The sequence below is a fragment of the Anopheles arabiensis genome, chromosome 2 (genome assembly GCF_016920715.1).
Source record: "Anopheles arabiensis isolate DONGOLA chromosome 2, AaraD3, whole genome shotgun sequence".
NCBI classification, from domain to species: Eukaryota; Metazoa; Arthropoda; class Insecta; order Diptera; family Culicidae; genus Anopheles; species Anopheles arabiensis.
In genome coordinates, this window is record NC_053517.1 from 48,319,967 (window position 1) to 48,337,774 (window position 17,808).

Sequence of the window (17,808 nt, forward strand, 5' to 3'; positions counted from 1 at the left end):
AAGAGCAGGAAATTGTAATTAATGGCGTAAAATGCATTCCGTCAATTCTTTGCCTTGACCGAAGTGGCCAGGGCGGTTTGCTTGAGATGTGGCATCCGTTTACAACGTTTTTGATTTTTTTTTTCGAGAAGAAATTTACAGTATGGTTGCAGGTTAAGTCTGGAGTGTTTCTACTTGGCTCAGTAGTAGCTGTAATTTTGTAAGCTTCATTTGCAATCGTTGCATTGTATTGAGACGTCTCTTCGTGCTCAAATGGAAAAGTTACGAATTATTACATACTGGTGCGGAGTATTCGATATCTTGGTATGTATCTTCAAAACATAATTCTTCAATAACTATGTTGTTAGGCCGCAAATACACGACGAGTATAACAATCCATCGACGAGTATAACAATAAACTATCGTCGTTCTGAGAGTTCAACGGCGCTTCATGCGCAATCACAGATAATGGGGCCCTTTCCGTTTTAAGTTCGTAGGCTGAAATTTGAGCCTATTAGCTGTTTGCATTGTATAGCAGTTTTTGAGCAGTTATCAAAGTGGGTATAATATACAGATGGGCTTATCCCAATCGGTATGTATTTAGAAGGCTGATTTTCATAGCTTCTGCTTCTGAATGAAGATTTTAAGAGTGTTTTGTGCATTTGTCAAGCCTCCAGAAAGCCTGTTTCAGCAAAAGTTTTAACCCGTGCTGTCAAAATGTGATGTTCAAATTTGGTTATAAAAATCAGACTATGAGACCACCTGGACTACATACACTTGGATTCTAGATTCCACCACCTGATCCCTTTAATGTACCTTGGGATAAATGTAAACACCATCTTATTTTGCCATTTCTTCCAGCAGATGCTCGAATCGCAGGCTAGTTTTGTGTGCGGTTTTGTATGGAGAGTTTACATGATTTCAGCCCTCAAATCAATCTCCATACAAAAAAGCTGACTAGAATCTTGAAGGGCTCCAGTATTAATAAAACAAAAACATTAACGGTTTGATGTTTTTATTTTTTATTTGTGAATGTTGCTTCTGTTTAATAAACTTAGAGTTTTAAATTGTGTGTTGGTAAGACTGCAGATTTACACATATTTTATTCAAAAATGTTTTCAACTACGAACTGCGGCATAATGCATCTAGCAGATCGGGGCAAAAAGCTTCAGACAGGCTGGTGTTTGTGTTCCATCGAATGCGATTTTATCGGAAGGCCTGTCAAAATGTTATATGGGTTTTGACAGATAACATTGAACGACGAATCCCAACGATTTCGTTGTCAGACTTTATCTGGCAAATTCCATACAATATTTTGACAGAACACGTCCGATAAAATTGCTCGCGAAAAAGCACTGCCACGGGCCTAAGTGCAGTGCTAACTAGAATTAGGTTTTTTTTTATAGTTGACATTTATTTTGGAGCATTTTCCCCGGTGAACTCGTGCGTTGTTAAGGTGACTTTGGCCTCATTGCTATGGTGTGTTTTACCCCAGCATTGGTTTATTTTAGCGCAACCAAATAAAAATCGTGTTGGAATGGATCTGCTTAGAAAATGGTATGTGTATGGCTTTTTGGGCAAATTTGACCAAAGTTCCTTAACAGACAGCTTACATTCACATAAAAGAATCATATTACTTGGTAAAATCAACAATCGCCAGCGAATTTAATTGTAAATTAATCAATTTTCTTAAAGTGGTTCGTATTATTCCGTGAACCCTTGATTAAAAACACTTATGCCTGATGCCCATAATAAGATGAAAGAGATGCTCATCAAATATCTCAAAGCTCAAGTTGGCTGAGTGGCTATGAAATATTTATCATCCGGGTTGAATTTTCCTAACCTTATAGAATCTTATAGACAGTTACGTTCCGCCATATTGAATTTCGACAATTGTGTACAGACAATCATGCAGCGCAAATCGTTTTGATGTAAATTTTTTGGCTTGTAAATAATGCAAGTATGAAATCACCTTGTTTCAATGGAAAGGCAATGCCCCCTAGCGTATGCCCAATATTTTTATACAGTCAGACCCTTAATTTGGCTTCACCCTATTACGGCTCTCGAATTCGTTTGAAACATGTAACGGTACCCAGAGAGTGGTGGGCAGCCGGGGGTGTTAACCGTTCGTTTTCCCTTTTTCTGTCTGTCGACCCGTTGACCATGGACAAGTGCACGCTCTCGTTACAATTATACTTTGTTTTTCTTCTTGTTTTACATCTATGAGCGGTTGAATGCAATTGAAACGTGCCTTAGGAGAGTCAAAATATTCACTGAACGCTTGCCATTTTGTTTTGCTTTGTGTTGCTGCCCATGCCTGCTTGTCAACATAACGGAACGTTATAAATTGCACTAACTGAGGGACGCACATGTAAACCCACATACACACCTACGACGCAATACCTGAAACCGTGCGAAATCCTCCAGCTACATTCGCTTCCTGGCACCGCAAGAAACTGGTGTCCTTGGGTGCATTCTGGACGTTCTCGTTCTTCGAAGCCGTGCAGCAGCGAAATCTGTGTTGATCCTACAGTCACATCGTCCATAACAATCGTTCTCCCCTCGCGCCAGTGCGGTCAATAAATACGAATGCAAGGAAATTCAATTCGTGCAATCGAACCCAGCATCGATCGGTCCTTTGACGTCGGCGAAACGGTGTGTGTGTGTGTGTGTCTGTGCCTAGGTGTGTTCAGAAAGGGTTTTGATTTCGTATCGCTGCTGCACGTAAAAGCTCGCACGTCACATATATCGGTAGCTCGATGCTCGGCAATGGAAATGTTATCCGCAGCATTACTATCGGCGTGCCGTTTCCGTGTCGCGGGCAACTAGAATCCTGCGTCTGCGGTTTTCAATGATTTGCAATCGCGTTCCAGCAAAAATTGGGTAAAAAAATGTGCTGCTACGGTGTAATACAAGAAAGTAACAAGCACGCTGATCAAGTTTGCGGTCGGCAGGTTGGTGCGCATTTACATGTAGAAGGGGAAGAGAGGGGGGGAAGGGGGAGGGGAGAATAGACGGCGAAGGTGAACCATTTGTTTGGACGTGGCAACGTTACTTGCCGCACAAAATTGCTCCCATCACCAGCGACGCTCTGACATGACGGACGTGTATTGTGCTGGCAATGTGCATGTGCAGCACCACGATCGCTGACGGCGATGCAGATGAATGCAGTTGCAGCCGAGTTTGTGCACTGCTGGCAGAAAGCGTTTGCGCACTGCCCTGTACCATTGCATGGGAAGCCGTTTGTAAATGGGTATGGCGTGTCACGTGATGGATTTGCAGACTTGCTATTTTTTTTGCGTGTGCGATTCTTGACGTTGACAAAAGGTTTTTACATCCACCATATGTATGGAAGCAATATTTCCTGGCTGTTAGGGACGTTTCCAGCCGTTTTCCCAATCGGAACGTACTCTATGTGCTCGCTTTATGTGTGAAATTTTTGAAATGCACTTCTTTGGTGATTTTTAAAAATAAATAGGACCACTTCCTTTTTATGATGTAACCAATCCATGAGGTCATGCATTTAATACACCTTTCTCGATATTTTTAACAAATAGTAGGTGATGTCCTTGAGTAAGTAAAGGCAATGAGTGTACATTTAACTAAGACGATTTCACAAGTTAGAATCTAAATGTCAATAAATTGTTTTCACTAGCTCAACGTCCATTTTCACTGACACGTGGTTTCAATGCACCGCAAGAATTTGGATAATTTTAGTTCCAGAAAGTATAAGCAATACGGCAAAGCCGTTCCTTCTGAATAAAAAATGTTCCAAGCAGTTAAAAGATCGTAAGTTTATGTGTTTGTAATCGTATATTTAAAATACTGCATAAAATCAGATGTTAGTATAGGAATTCAAAATTATTTATTTATTTATGAGTATGGAAATAGACACAGTAAATATAATTTTGAATAATAAAATAAGATATGCTGAAAATAACAAAGAGATATTTTATGAACGTTATACATAAACAAGTATCTTTTTAGTAAGCTCTAGCTTTTAAAATAAATTAAATTTAAAATTTCTTAATTGCACATAATCAAATTTATATTTGGAAAAATTGAAGTTGGCGCGAAGCCGTTAATTCGAAGCCTGTTCCGTAGAAGTTAGCGTTCCGCGCATTCGTAGGATACATAAAAAAGCTATTTCACATTTGGTAATAATTAACTAGCGTTCTGGTAACAGGCAAAAAAACAAAAATTAAAAAAGGCGTGTACTCCATTTATTTTTGAAAAAAAAAAACTTCGCAAAGGGCTTTCAATGTACATTAAAAATAAGTATTTTAGTAGCGCATATTTAAATTTTTTCCTATAAAACTAAATATTTGGTTTTTGTGTGCACCAAAGCATACATCTTTAAATATTAAGCGTTTACCATAAACGATAATGGAGCAATCCGTTAGCCACCTGCGTTCTCGTCCTGTAGCTTATGTTTTACGATTCTAGCGCATACCTTTACCCTGTTGCTGTTCCTGTTCTCTTTTCTGTCCTGTACACAAGAGCATTCTGTAAAAGCAATACTTTCCGCAGGTTTGGTTTGGCACATTTTGGCACATTGTGGCGGGTGCAGTGACGTTCGGTGACATCGTTTTGTGGAAAAAAAGCAATCGATTATGTGCCTATCGGCGAACCAGGACGATTTTTTTTAAATTGGACAGCATATCAACGAGGGTTGCGGATGTAAATCGAGCATTGACACCACAGCCACACCACATCAATAATTTGTCCTTTACTTCTTCCTTCCTGGGGACGTCAGGTCGCGTCGAATTATTGATCCACTGGTACGAGCCTTTGAATTGATTGAAAATCAAGAAAGTATATCATGTGTGTGTATGTGTGTGTGTGTGTGTGTGGGTACGACAGATAACGATAGGGGCTTTGAGTTTAATATCCTGCTCGTTCGGTTCTTTTCGGACGAATTTAGGTGGCGTGTCCCATTTGTTTATCACGCTTTACTTTTCAGCAGGATCGCTTGTTTCCCGTGCGACTACCACGGACAAAAGCACCTCAGGCACACGCGCGGAAGCCGATGGGGTATGAAATGGATCGAGAATTTTATGCTTGCATGGAGCTCACGTTCAGTCATTCGTTAAATATCGCCGTGGTTGATAAATGTTGCTTGGGAAAGTGAGCGGTGGTGTATGTGCGCGATAATGCCCCTTGTCCCGTTCAAACCAACGTTTACGTGTTTTTGGTGGTGCACAACTTGAAACTGGATGGTGCGTTTCCGTACTAGAAAGGGTAGAAGTTCTCATACCGGAAGTGTGTGTAGAGGAGATACATACGTGCTACTACTCTGCAGCACGGAGTCACTCTGTAGCGATGCACCGGTTAAAATTTGAAAAGTAAAATACATTACGGCCTAATATGCTGTCGGGTGTGTCTAGGCAGTGGTCGGTTGTGGGGGTGGGTGCGAGATTGAAACTAATATCAATTGGCCCCCGACCGGCCTCATTTCACACAACTTCCCTGACCATAACTGGTGGTAGACAATTGATTCGATTGAACGAAATGAACGACATTTCCCTGCTTCCCCCGGTAGTGGTTCGCAGTAGTATCCCATCTCTGAAATACATTGTGGCGGGTTTCGTACCTTCCGCCAGCGCGCTTTTCACTACACAAAACCGACGTCGAAAGTCTAGGATATGATTCCGTGATGCTTTTTGATTTCGGGCACACTGGTTGCAGCAACATCAACCGTGGACCGCTGCTGTAGATTATTTCACTGAATGTGCTGTATGCCCTCGAGAAAGGGAGCGAAAGTGTGTGAGTGTGTGTGTGTTTGTGTGAAAGAGAGAGGGAGAGTTAAATAGAAGGGGAAGGGGCAGAGTTACTGACCGGTGGTGACCGAGCACTTTCGGCACCGTTCCGTTCCCGCGAAACACTCCGTATTTCACCACAACACGCCCGGGCTCTACCGCGGTGTAGCGAAAAAGCTGATTGATGAAATTGTTCCCAAACCTAACGAAGCGTGTGACTAACTCGAGCATAGCACGCCACCAACCGCCACCGGCAGCATAGCATGGCTTTGGGGCAACACGAATGCCAGCGAAATGGTTTTGTAGAAATGTTGTGCCTTGTCAGCTTGTTTAATATATCTAGCATTTGGCGTGAGCAGTAGGGACAGTTTGTCTGTTTTTATCTTAAAGCTCATCCTTCAAATCAATTGTTGACAATCTAGCTTCCGTTAACTACAATGAAGTCTAGCTTGAATAGGTGTAGTCTGTTTTATTATGCTGCGTCATGTCAACTCATTTGGAGTGATTGCCTGTTATCACTTGATGACAACTGTGTTCTTGTAAATCATCGTGGGTCGCATTAACTAAATGATTAGTACCAAACAATTAGTGCGATTCGTAAGCCATGAAGATATTTTTATTTAGTGTAGTTATTTTAAACCAGGACTAGTAAAAACAAATGCTTGTTATTGAAATATTCGATGAGTTTACAACTAACGATTGAATTCGGGAACGATTGTCATAATGGTACAGAATGGGAATTTCCTTTGAGCTTTAAATATTTTGCAATATTGTACGTTTTACAGACCAAGACACTCATAAAATAAATTAAAGCAATGATTGCATCCAGGCAACTGCAACTATCATTCCTCTTAAATCGAGTTTGTGAAAGCGGTTTTAAATCTGGTATTGGGTCTAGCTGGAGCTGTGTGTGAACTAGTGATGTGCTCTCTGGAGCACATCCGGAGTGGTGGATTCAACTCCGGTTATTGTTAGTCCGATCCTGACTCCGACAAAATCGGAACTACTGGTTCCGTCTGGAGTTGGAGTCGATTGGAGTCAGAGTCGGCTGGAATCAGAATTAAATGGAATTTGGGGTCGGTTGGAGTCGGTTAGTGTCGGGCAGGCATTTGTTTTCTTTTAGTTTTAGTTTTTTTTTGAGTTTTTTTTTGGTTTGACACTACGTAAACAGGAGTTTCGTAAACAGGAGAATATCGATGGCATCAATACTTGGTGACATCATCCTTGTGCCGGCTCCGACACTGACCGACTCCGAAAGACTCCGACTCCCATGAACTGTGGTCGACTCCGATTCCGAACAGCTCCTACTCCCGTCGACTCCTAATCCGACTCCAAAAAACTCAGACTCCAATTCCGGAAGATTCCGGATAACTCTAGATAATGCTAGTTGGACCTACCTTTTGGAATTGGATTGGAGTTGACTTCGGATTGTTTTCTATCTTACCCATCATTAGTTTGAACGTGATAAGGGAAAACGGAAACAAAGGGGGCATGCGGGGCAAAATGGGCACCCCTTTTTATCATTATTTCACAGCAAGGATAAATTCTAAGAGTTAAAATGTGTTCATTGGAGTGTTTTCTCAACAGCATGTGAGTTTTATAACACGTTATTAAACAACATTTAAGAAAAATAAAAAATAGGTTTACTGTCAAAATGATAATTATTGAAAATACCACTTGAATACCACTTTGAAAATAGCTTTAATTAATGTCACTGGAATGCCTAATAGTTTTATTTGGTATATTTTTAAAGATATGATATTTCTATACAATTGGTCTGAAGAAAGCAGGACGATTTAATGTAGATCTATGTGATTTTATTCAGGAAGAATATAATGTCAATTTGGGGCAAAATTATAAATCATGCTTGGGGAAAAATGGGCTGTTTCTTTTGACATATGGCATTTGGTGAGGCTATGGTGTTGTATTTATCCATAGAATAAAACATACAGGCATAGTTTCAAGCATCCGATTTTGTCCATTGAAACGCGTTAAAAGTGTTTTAGTAATGTTATTTTTAAAGTATATTTTTAGAAGATTTTGCATTGTTCTAGATACCGGAATAGCTAAATGACAGATAGGAAGAGAACACATGTCACACCGCGTGCGCAAAAGCTTTTACTATTACCTAAGCGCTGTTGTTGTGGTCCGTTATGCCCCAGTGTTTTGACGTTTCACTTTTGAATACGTGTTTATCCCAGAGCTATGCCAAATTTTCACCACGCAGTTTTCCCATATGTTTGCGTTTTTTAGGTTTGTGGCAATTTTAATAAAATTAAATAGAAGAGTGTATTGTGTGTTGTGTTTCATGGACAATTTATATGAATATTCATGAAACTGCTTAACATGTCCATTTTGATCGGCTTTCCCCTAATAATAAAAAAACGATTAGAATCCTCCCGATCCTTGCATCCTGTTATCGGGGTTATCTTTCCATTTTATGCAAGAACACACTCGCATGGTGTTAACGTTAATCACCGATTGTGAGGAGAGAATATTCAACATAATGAACTGAAATTCTACTCCCAATATATTCCTACCCTCCGGCGACCTCGTCATTTAAATGTGCCAACACAAATGTTTCATCTCATTCCAGTGTTGGAATTCAATAGAGCATTTTTCCACATCGGGCTCCTGCTCCCCCCTATATTTCTTTGTACCGTTCTTCCCTACTCTGATGCCCTTCTATCCTGCACGTGGAGCAGTTGCGTTGGTGGAGACTTTTCTTGTATTTTTTTGTCAACCGTGCTTTCAATACTGTACTGTACGTTGCTTTCACATTTAATTTATTCTCTAACTCCCTGAGGGATCACTGCAATCGGTCCGTTTCACGGTGGAATGTTGTTCCGTTTCCGTTTCAATTACCGCTTGTCGCCTGGTGCCGCAGGGCGGGTTCGTTTGATTACTCTGTGGGACCCTTGTTTACCATTGCTGTTTGTTTGGTTTTGTGTGTGTGTATGTTTGTGCCTCTTTTATCGGCTAGAAATTTTGCAAGGATATGCCGCCAGGCATTGGTCGTTTAGTGTGGTAGAATGTAATACAAGTTACTGTGTAGTCAACGATCGTATCGGAGTTTTGACAAAATCTAAAGTATTCAAACTCACTCAATGTTCAGCTGTTTCGAGTGAGGTATTGTGTACATAATATCTTTTGCTGCTGCTCCGTGGATATGAGAGAAGAATATACTTCTCGGCACTATTTGGTAGATCCATCGGGGAGGGAAAGGTCGTGTTTGGCCTTCTTGGAAATGAAGATAACAGTTTAGGGTCTGGTTCTTTGTGGTATTTGGCAAAAAATTGGACACCATCCTGTAAAAAATGCAAGTCCAGGGATCGAAAAGACTCTAGCAGAGACGTAATATTTCCCTCCCAGAAAATTATGTCCTCAATACTTGCATCACCAAATTGATGTTAATGGACGCATTGGGGCTTCGCTTTTCACATACCCGGTATTCAACGGTAGCATTAGCTGAGGAAACCGTAACAAAATGAACCTTTTTATTATAGCTAGTAAAACGGGGAGAAAAAAAATCTCCTCTTCTAACAAGGTGCTGATATATTCATTCTATTTTTTCCGACCCTTGCCACTTCCGGCGTACGCTAGTCTTGTGATTTATGTTGGGGATGTTTTTTTTACTGAAAATCTTCCAATTCATTTATTTCATCTACATATTTTTGTGAATGTAACCCACGGCTTTTCTTTTCACTTTTTTTTTTACAGGAGGCTCCGACAGCAACAAAGGAAAGAGCAAAAAATGGCGCAAGATCCTTCAGTTTCCCCACATATCGCAATGCATCGATCTCAAGAACAAAATAGGTAAGTTTGGTTGGTGTGCGGGGCGGGGCCCAGGTATGGCACCCCGGCGTCGCACAGTAAATTGAATCACCGGAAATTGAGGCACAAGATGAAAGCATGGTATGCTGTTTTATATCTTGAAGTTAACTTGTCTGGCTTCAAACAATCAGCGGAAGGAACGGAGCGAAAGCTTACTCGCTTGTAAGAAAAGAATGTCTAAAAGTATGGAATGGAGATGGCATGTGCAAGAATTGCTATGGTGAAGATGACGAAGGCGGCAAAAAGCTGTCATGTGATTTGACATTGGTTAATAATTTCTTCGCAAAAACAAATTATCGGGTTAAGAGAGATCGACAATAGTTTCGTAAAATTAAAATGTAAATGCAGTATATTGATGTTGAATGTAGATTTCATCAAGCTATTGTATCGCTAGTTAAATGCTACTTGCGCCGCAGTAGGAACCACATTAATCACTTCTAATTACTTCACATCTGTTTGTTTGCGCAAGGGATCAGTACTGCATAACCACGTCAGAAAATAACGATAAATTTAAGCTAATTTATAGTAATTTTAATTAACAAATAAATAATCCTTCCGAGCGTTACAACGCTTGGGCTCGTCCCATTCATTTGCAATCAGTGAATGGACGGACAAACGTGTGTACAACACACCCACACGGGCGAGCGGGAGAAACAAAGTACAATAAAACCACTTCAAACCATCAACCAATTATTATGGGAGCATCAGGAGAGGCCCTGTCGTGGGTTTGGAGTGCATTTATACCCCTCTGACTTTCCCTTGTAAATGGGGGTTGATGATAGCGGTCGTTAAAAACCCCGGCAATATACCACAGATACACATTTATCCATTGTTGATGGAACCTTCCTTTCTGTTCGGGGTGGTGTTGAGTGGAAAGCAAACGGTCGATGATGTTCTCATGTTATAGATAGCACATTACTGACAAAAATCGGTACAAATTCGGCTGAAACTGCGTTGATAATGCTTACAAAATTTACGATAGATGTATCATAAAAGTGTACAAAAAAAGGTTTCCATGTTTCTGCTGTAAATGTGTAAATTGGAAATGGATACGATGTAATTAAATGCAAAGCAGGTCCTGTGGCGCTTGTAAGTCTGCACTTTCCGCACACGTTTTGTGTGTATATGCTGAGTGAATTGGGTTTCAATCAAACTTCTGATTTCGGTTTGTTTGGTGTGAACATTGTCGATGGATTGTTGATACCAGGAAGGAATAATTTTTTCATAACTATGTGTTTTCACACGGTAATTCAAAGGGGAACATGAAGCCAGCGAAAGTTCCTTTCATTATGTTTGAATGCTTAAAGTTGTTTTTGTACCACACCCATTTCCTCGTGTTCTAGATCATACTTTTGTATGCGTGAGTCTGTGTGAAGAGGAAAACTGGAGGTGATATCCGTTTGTCATAACATTTACACAAAGAACCGATCAACCAAGCAGAGACACGCCAGTATTTCGATCAAGGAGAGCCTCGATTGAATCAATTGTTTTCTCTGGTCGATTTTCCCGTGCCTTACGCCAAAGGAAAACAACGGAGTTCACAATCCTATCCTTCCCCGTTACTTCTGCCGCCGATTCTAAAACGGTAGGCTAGCGGAGACATTTAGATGTATGGAATTTAGTTGCTATGTTGTTTGGCAATCGCATTTTGTGACTGCTGCGTTCGTTTTGATCGATGTAATCCTCCGATGAATAGAGTGTGGTGTAGGGTGACATTTGCTTAAGAAAGCAAATCAATTCTGCTGATAGCAATGTAGTAGAAAGCGGTTGTACGTAAGCCAACTGCCAATGCACCATTATCTGGTTGCGAAACCGAAGGAGGCAAGCGTACGTGGTGGTGTTACATTATTTGCATTCTTTGCATTCTGGACCCCTCGGTGTACACACACGTGAGCAAACTTGACAGTTTGGATTGGTGTATCCACTGTATGTGTACTTGTGTTGGTGTGTGTTGGTTTACGATTCTTCTCAAGTGTGTCGGCGGTAAGTTTCCCATGTCGCTCACGTTGGGATTCGTTGTAAGATTGAGAACAATTTCCTCCAAACATATAGATGTACGACTAGTGAATGCAGACAGTAAATGCCGGTGTGCTTGCTACCGGATCTACCAAACCTGCCGAACCGGCGGGAGGGTACGAGGCACGACACGGCGGAGTTGGCAGCCAACGGAGAAAGGACATGAATTTTACCATCCCATGCGCAGGATTTGCGTCCCAGTGTGAAGCAATTTCTCCATGCTTTTCATCGTCTGACATTAATGGGATTTAGATGATCGAAAAAGATGGGAATTACATGCTTTCTCTCCCCCTAGCCAAGCTATCCACCGAATGACCGAATCTCCCATAGCACGCCATGAGGAATCACGCGAAGCCCCGGGGGCGGGCGGAATCGGAAGTCCGACCCGAGAGCGCGTATCGATCGATTGTTTGCTTTCGGTACGAAAATTTCTCCCAGTGGTGTGGTTTTGCTGGAAAATCTAATCAGCATTCCTGGAAACAGTGCCAAACAGTCACCTCCCGGGCGTCCAGGTGAGTTCCCCGGGATAGCAAATGCCATTTATTTAGCAACTTGCTGTCTCCGAGCTCTGGATGTCTCCGGCGTGGGGTCACGTGTTTGATGCTGTTTTCTTTGATAGCATACCGCTTTACTGGGACATAAAGTTGTTGCGGCACAGTTTTACGTTCCTTGGTTTACATGGATGGATGTAATTTAATTTATTGTTGCAAACTATCTTCGACCGGTAGGTCTCTATGTATGCTGTAAGCGAAGCCTAACGAATAGCACGCCAGTTATCTTGAAATAGAAAATAAAGCTTTATTCACAACATATTAAATCATATCTTTCTTAGGGTAGGTAGTTGTCAATATATTATAGTTTATTACAAAACGCAGTGTGATGTTGCTGATCGCACCATTGCAATATTTAATGTAACCCGATTTGTTTGATATAATGATTCTCTCCTTTGGGTCCAATGGGCGTTTTTATCATATCAGCCATAAAAGATAAAACAAAATCAAATACATCAACTACGCGTAATGATGTATTTACCCCCCTGGAAGCATTTTACTTTGGTTGTTGAACAATATGTTCACCGTTCGCACCCTGCACGTGTCGGTGTAGGTCCCTTGCTTTTTTGACGCGATAACGCAATCAGTGCTTTTATTATTATATTATAATGAAGTCATAATGCAGCGAGCAAAATCGCTGGCGGGGTGCAGATGTTCCAAGAGTGGTGTACTATAAATGATTGGGGCTATGTGCATGTGTTCGTGCAAATGAACGAAATACAGTAGCCGAAATGAAATTATGTTCATTTGCACGGAAGCGAGCGAAAGAAATCAGGGAGAATCAAAGCAAATCAAAGAGCACACGAGTACAGGAGGAGCGACTCTGCTGAGGGAGTTTACTCCAGCGCGTGTTAATACTACGAGCTGATGAAATTGATTAAAACAACATTGCGTGACGAGAGTTTGTCTTTAGGATGATGAAAAGAGTAGAAAAAAATGAAGGATCTCACACATTTAACGGACCTGTACTCCTCGTGGCCATACTGTACACAGTGAAAACAAGAATATAAAGGATGGTGGTAAGAATATTAAAAAAGACCATGCTTTTTGGATGCTGAAGAGACATGCACGCAATTCTGACGCCAAAACGGATAACGACGTCGGTGGTAGCGTCGGATCTCATCAGAGATGATGATGTTTTGGCGAACTTTGGTGGGCCGTCCTCATAGCAGCTCCATGGCAATGCCCGTTTCGTAGGCCGGTGTAGTAGAAGATGTGGACGATAGGGTCCTGCAAGCCTATCGCCACTATCGTCCATGGGCCATGGCACCAGCACGTAATTGACTTGGGCAGCACTGCAATGTCCGGAATAAATCTTGTACTCGACTTTTCGCATTATTCCAAGCAAACCGAAAAATAAAGTGCTCGCAAAGGATGATCGACGAGAAAGTTGGAGGGGCATTGGGTGGGTAGCACCGGTAAAATACGCTATGCTACGGACGGAAGTAATGAGATAAATGTTCGTTCGTTTCATACTACCTCTTCATCGCTCGCCACTTTGCAGCACTACGGGCTGTCTGGTAAAATTGCAGGAATGGCGCTCCTTTTGGCCAGCATTTCGGCAGAAGACGCCAGCACACATACGACACGATGCGACAGCACTTAGTCATGTTGTACTGATGCCAAATATTCGAAGCCAACAAGGGATACATGGGGGAAATTGTTGGATAAATGATAGACACTGGAAAAGCTGCGCTATATTCGCGTAGTCTGGAGACTTTCCTTCTCGTTTAAAGGTTGTTACGGTGCAATAGTGTAACGATTTGTGTCATTAAATTCATGTTCCTTTGTTCACTCTTGCTGCTGTTGTTGATGGTTTATTCGTTGTTTATTGATACATTTTGTTGACAACTTTCAAGAATCTTAATACTGATGTACTTGATACTGATAATATTTTAGTATTCTGGTATATTTTATAACAAGTATTTTCTTGTTAAAAAAAAAAACATCATGTAATTCGTCATCTGTGTTCAATTAAACGATCACCAAAGCTTGATCATACTTTAGCCGATGTACGCGTTGGTGTGACATCACTTCACACTGTCTCGACGGCCAAGACCTTTTCGGTTCGAATAGAACGGATCGTTTACATTTCTTCTATGGTGGTGCACTTCATTCCGTAGGTAGGTGGTTGTGTCCGGGCGAGGTCATAGCCATTAATATAGATTAACGCTCGCATCGGGCGATGAGTACGGCTTGAGTCGTAAGAAAGCAGTCATCGTGGATGGACAGAAGTGTGATAAACGCTGGATCGAGAACAGAACCGGACATAGTAACGCGTGGAGTGCTGCATTTTTGCTCAATGCGTTCGTACTTCATTGCACCCAATGCACGTCTACGTTCTGGTTCGCTTTTCCAATTTATTACAGCTCATACGGGCGTTGATGACGAAATAGAATGAGCTTCGTAGAAGTAGGGCATAATAAAGAATAGTGAGATAGAGGGACCGAAGGTATCAATGGGACTATCAATCGTAATTTACCCTTTCGATGAGATTGCAAACAGGATTGATGTGAGCAATCGTCGATAGAATACATTTCATCATCTGTTACTCCTTTGCTAATCCTAGTACATTTTTCGAAATATGCTTCGCATTAGTTACAATTTCAAAAGAGTTTGAAATAAGTTGAGAGTTTTGTCGGAACACTTAATCAAAAAACGGTTCATTGAAATAAAAACTAATAATAAAGCACCAGACAACAATCTAACGCCGGAAGCTGATTCCACCTGACCGCACGGGGTACGGACGAGATGAAGCTTTAGAACCTTTCTTCCGGTGGCCTGGAGCCTGCCTTTGATGTTTCATTGCACATCGACCATTCGGAACGCATAGTTAATTTGATTCCAGCGTCTCGAACCCCATCGAGTTTTAATTTCAAATGTGCAAGAAAAAGGGGTCAAATGATAGTAGAATGTTCTCAGCTGTGTGAACTGCAGAGGTTCGGTTTGAGCCCTTTTTCCTTTTACGGTAGGATTTGTCCCACGCTGTTTCGTTGGATTATTAATGCTTTATTCGATGCCGATACTTTGACCAAAAGCGGTGGTGGGCGCCACTCTCGCTTGGTCAATCTTCTTCGGGACCTAGACATGGTTGGTTGCTTTCGAAACTCTGCCCACCAGGGTTTTCTAGGTCGCTCGTTTGAAATTAGCTCGTTTTTTCCATTTTGGGCTGTCAGATTCTATTTGGCAGTATAGAAAAAAGCTGTTACTAGACTCTCTCTGAATAATTTTCTAGGCGTCTATTTGCTATGAGATCTCTAGAGACGTTAAAGTTGAATAAATGCTTGATTGAATTATAATTTTGTTTAAAAAGTGTAAACCGCCTTGCTGTATATTTGCTTCAAACCTTCTATATCATTCAGTACTGTAGTTGCTAGTCACTTACCTTATCGCTTTTTCTTTCTGTGGTCGTTGTTGTTTCAGATGTAAGCTATGGTTACGTAGTCGATCAGCAGCCCATCGGACGTGAGCTTTTCCGTCAGTTCTGCAAGGTGAAACGGCCCCAGTACTCCCGGTACATCACCTTTCTCGACGATGCCACAAGGTAAGTGTAGTAGCGTGGGCCAGAGAGAGGAATGTGCGTCACATGCGCATAACAGTTGTCGGAAAGGAAAATATATGACTGTGGTTTGTGCTTTGCTGAGCCAGCTTATGCTAGTTGAAAATTCGCTAGAATTATTAGAAACCCCTCCTCCACTCTAGTTCCCACGCCCCTGCCCACGGGGATGATAGCTTCGGAACGCCTGCAAGCATTGTTTCGCTGACACAGCAACGAGCGTAAACCTTCGCGCGTGTGAGTGGATTACACACCCAACCCCTTTTGCCGTTCGACTGCTTATCGCGTGCCACGGAAAATCTATGCTGCTCCAATGCTGAATATAATCCCGCGGAAATATGTGGGTTAATGGTGCTATCATAAAAACCCAGCGCGCTAAACTGCTCCCGCACAAGCTGGCGGCGACAGGAAGAACGATGTGTTTCCTATCCGTCCGGAAGAAGGCTCTGCTGTGTCTGTGGAATATGTGGACACACGGAAGAAAATGCCAAACGAACGAATGGTGGTTTGGCTTCTCGCTTACACCGCTTTGACCGGAAAACAATGGCAATCGTTTTTGTTTTTGGCACAATGAAGAAGCGTTACACGTTTGCTTTTATTTTCAACAGCTAGCCAGAAAAGCACTCTTGCCGCGATGGCGACGCTTGCTTGCGTGGAGAATTGGAATGAAATATAGCATGCTTTCGATTTTCGCCGAGCAAATATGAGGAAAGATCACAGCACACCCGTTACAGCATGCAACGTGAAAGGAAAAAGGTTCGGTAGGTTGGTGTAAGAAGTTTTTCTTTCTTGCATACGTAAACGTTGGCATCATTCGGTAGGGGGATATGGCGCTCTCATTTGAATATAAACGTCTGAAAAACAATTTGGTTGTTATAAAAACGAGTTAGGTCTGTTCATTGCTCTTCAACTATTTGGAGCCGGAACAAATATCCACATGCCAAAGGCATCAACTGCTTGGATGGAAGAACAAAATCAAGTAGTTTAACGTCTAAAGCACCCAGTATTGTTTAACTTTGCTATTAGACAGATATATAAATCAATTTTCTTGAAACGAGTGGGTACACTAACATTGACGCTAGAAAACATTTCATCAAAGAGTGTCCATCTACAAGCGGTGTTTAGGTTTTCATTCTATTCCGAGAAGTACGTGCTCTCTAAACTACCGCTTTCCGTACGGGGCTGAACGGAACGTTTCACTGCAGAAACTAATCGCGTCAATAATTGTGCTAGAGCGCAGCTACAATGTGGTGTTCTTCGCTTCTCGCTTTCTCCTCCCTTTCAGTGTGTCAGAATTTCCATCGGGAATTGGGTCGTTCGTTTGTTTGAAACGAAAATGAATTATGGTGCCACTTCACTCTCGGTCTGGGGTCGGTTTTTTGGCCTTTTATACTTTCCGGTCATCAGATGAACGTGTCGCTACACTCGCTGGCAGAGAGTTCTCCCAGATTCCGAAGCCCGTTCTTCGTCCTGCACTTGGTCCAGGTTGCTCGATGGTGCACTATTCCATTGCTCCATGATGTCAAACCGTGGAGCTTTTGTTTTTAATCACATTTTAACAATTACCACACTGCCCCCATCAGCACAGCTCTCCACCACCGAACCGAGCGCACTTTACTGCGCATGGACCTCGTGCGCATGGCCCTGGTGTTGGTTAAAGTCTTGCGTCTCTGCTGCTTTTTGCTCCCCCGGAACAAGCCGAGCAGTGCTGCCAGTGGAGCGTCATACGTTCATCCTTTGCTTCCTGTTTCCCCTACACTGTTGGAAAAATGTGCGACTTGTGGCAAACGTCAAGAAGCAAAGTACAGCAAGCGCCAAAGTAGGGCCATAAATTTTGTATCCTGCTGCATCCGGGACACACCATCATCGCGTTGTGTTGATGCCGTCCTGTCCAAGATGTGCATCTTCGTCCTGGCCGGCCCGGCAAGGGAACGCTCCTGGCGTTGAGAACCGAACGAAACTAGCTTTTAAGGCAAATGCAATTTTGGCTGACGTTGTCTTGAGGGAATGATCGCGGAAGCGGCAGGGGTGTCTTCTTGGTATGAACTTGGTTGAACTTTCCTCTACCCGTTCCAGGACACAAGAATGCTACACACCATCGTATGACATCGAG

The 17,808-nt window shown here is 42.1% G+C and overlaps 1 protein-coding gene across 2 annotated transcripts in view; it reads left to right on the forward strand.

Moving 5' to 3' along the window:
• Window positions 1-17,808, forward strand: part of LOC120908350 (G protein-coupled receptor kinase 2) — a 58,380-nt gene that overhangs the window by 20,682 nt on the left and 19,890 nt on the right. For both annotated transcript variants that reach the window (XM_040319265.1, XM_040319266.1), the window contains exons 4-5: window positions 9,459-9,554; window positions 15,563-15,683. In XM_040319265.1, the coding sequence (XP_040175199.1) occupies window positions 9,459-9,554; window positions 15,563-15,683 (217 nt within the window). The remainder of the gene's footprint in view (window positions 1-9,458; window positions 9,555-15,562; window positions 15,684-17,808) is intronic.